General features: G+C 55.9%; 1 protein-coding gene across 2 annotated transcripts in view; it reads left to right on the forward strand.

The window, feature by feature from the left end:
* Window positions 1-258: 258 nt before the first annotated feature.
* FGF13 (fibroblast growth factor 13) overlaps window positions 259-1,532 on the forward strand; it is a 593,542-nt gene continuing 592,268 nt past the window's right edge. The window contains exon 1 of one of the 2 annotated variants that reach the window (XM_006753296.1): window positions 259-397. In XM_006753296.1, the coding sequence (XP_006753359.1) occupies window positions 349-397 (49 nt within the window). In that variant the 5' untranslated portion in view covers window positions 259-348. The remainder of the gene's footprint in view (window positions 398-1,532) is intronic. The other variant, XM_015561681.1, reaches the window with a different exon arrangement.

Genomic DNA, 1,532 nt, shown 5'->3' on the forward strand with positions numbered 1-1,532 from the left:
ATCTTAAACTGGAACAGACCATCTTTTCCCCTCAAAGGAACAAGGTCTTTTGATTTCGTATAAGTAGCACAATTAAAAGAAAGATGGTAGCAAGCAGTGAAAGGACCAAAATATACAAATCAACACGTATAATATTCAGGACCATGAAAAATGTACCTCTATTCCTGGGGAACTACTGGTCATATCATAAATATGATAGGTATTAATACGACCAAGTTTTTATTGAGACCCACGTATCTGGTGAGAAGAGTATCTGAAAGAATTGCCGCCTAAACACTCTCCCAAGTCCGGCCCGATCGGCGAGGACTTCCGTCTCCTGGGCGAACCGTGTCAAGCAAGCTGGGATCTATGAGTGGAAAGGTGACCAAGCCCAAAGAGGAGAAAGATGCTTCTAAGGGTAAGCCAGCCCGCCGAGTTCGCCTGCTTTCTTTCCCTTCGTTTCCCTTGCTCCCCTCGAGTGCGCTCCGCCCTTCCGGGACTCCTGGCCTCTTTCCAGGAGTGTAAGCTGCCCATGACCTCTGTGAACCCAGGCAAGAAAGGGGAAACGAGGGCCGCTGTGTGTGTGTGTGTGTGTGTGTGTGTGTGTGTATTGGGGGACCTAGGTTTGCACCACTTTCCCTCCTTTCTCGTGGAACTGTCGCTCCGCGAATGCCTAGCCTCTTCTACTCCCCCTCTGGACGCACGGTGGTGGCGCTGCGGGCAGCCGAAGCTGCTGCAACCCGGAGAGCCACTACCCTCTGTCCGCCTGTCTGTGCGAGTGCATGTGTGTGCATGTGAGCTGAGAGTGTGCAACATAGTGACATACTCAGGAATCTGCCCCACTGTCAGAGCGCAAGCTTGGATCCACCTTCAACTCCTCTCTCCCCGCCCCCAATGCAAACAAAGAGCCTGGCCAAGACGCACCCCCTCACTTCCCCCCCACAACCCCTAGTCCCTAACTCTCTAGCCCCTTCCCCAGAAGACAGGAGCTTGTAACCTTCCCCATGCCGCATGCAAAAGTGAGCATTACTGGTGCCCAGGCGCCGCCTGCTCTGCGCCTCGGCAGCGCAGCCTCACCAATCCCTGGGAGAACAAAGGCTGTTGTCCCCTTTGTCACTAATGCTCAGCGGGAGCGGGCCTCCTGAGGAGAGAGTCCCCTCCCTCCGCTCTCTGGGGTTCAGCCACCTGGCCTTGGGTGCCTGGCTGCTGGTCCCCGATGTGTGCTCTCCTGTCTCTGCCTGGGGCCTCCCATCGGAGGGTTGGGGAGGCGCAGAGGAGCAGGGCTCAAGCTGGGGAGAATTCAGGAGAAGGAAGGGGTGTCCCCGCTGGCACCCATAGGTCGGTCCTAGCCATTGCCTTGCTGAGGACCTGGCTTAGTACTGACAGCAAACCGGAGACAGCATCGCACAGAGGCAGGTGTGGTAAACCAGTGGGGGGAAAGGCAGGTGCCTTAGGTGCAAGTGTCCGGAATGGCCACAGAGCAGAAGCTGGAGTGGGCTGGATCAGCCCGAGCCTCAGCGGCCCACACGAGTTCATGCTACAAAACTGGAGAT

Source organism: Myotis davidii, unplaced genomic scaffold (assembly GCF_000327345.1).
Source record: "Myotis davidii unplaced genomic scaffold, ASM32734v1 scaffold690, whole genome shotgun sequence".
NCBI classification, from domain to species: Eukaryota; Metazoa; Chordata; class Mammalia; order Chiroptera; family Vespertilionidae; genus Myotis; species Myotis davidii.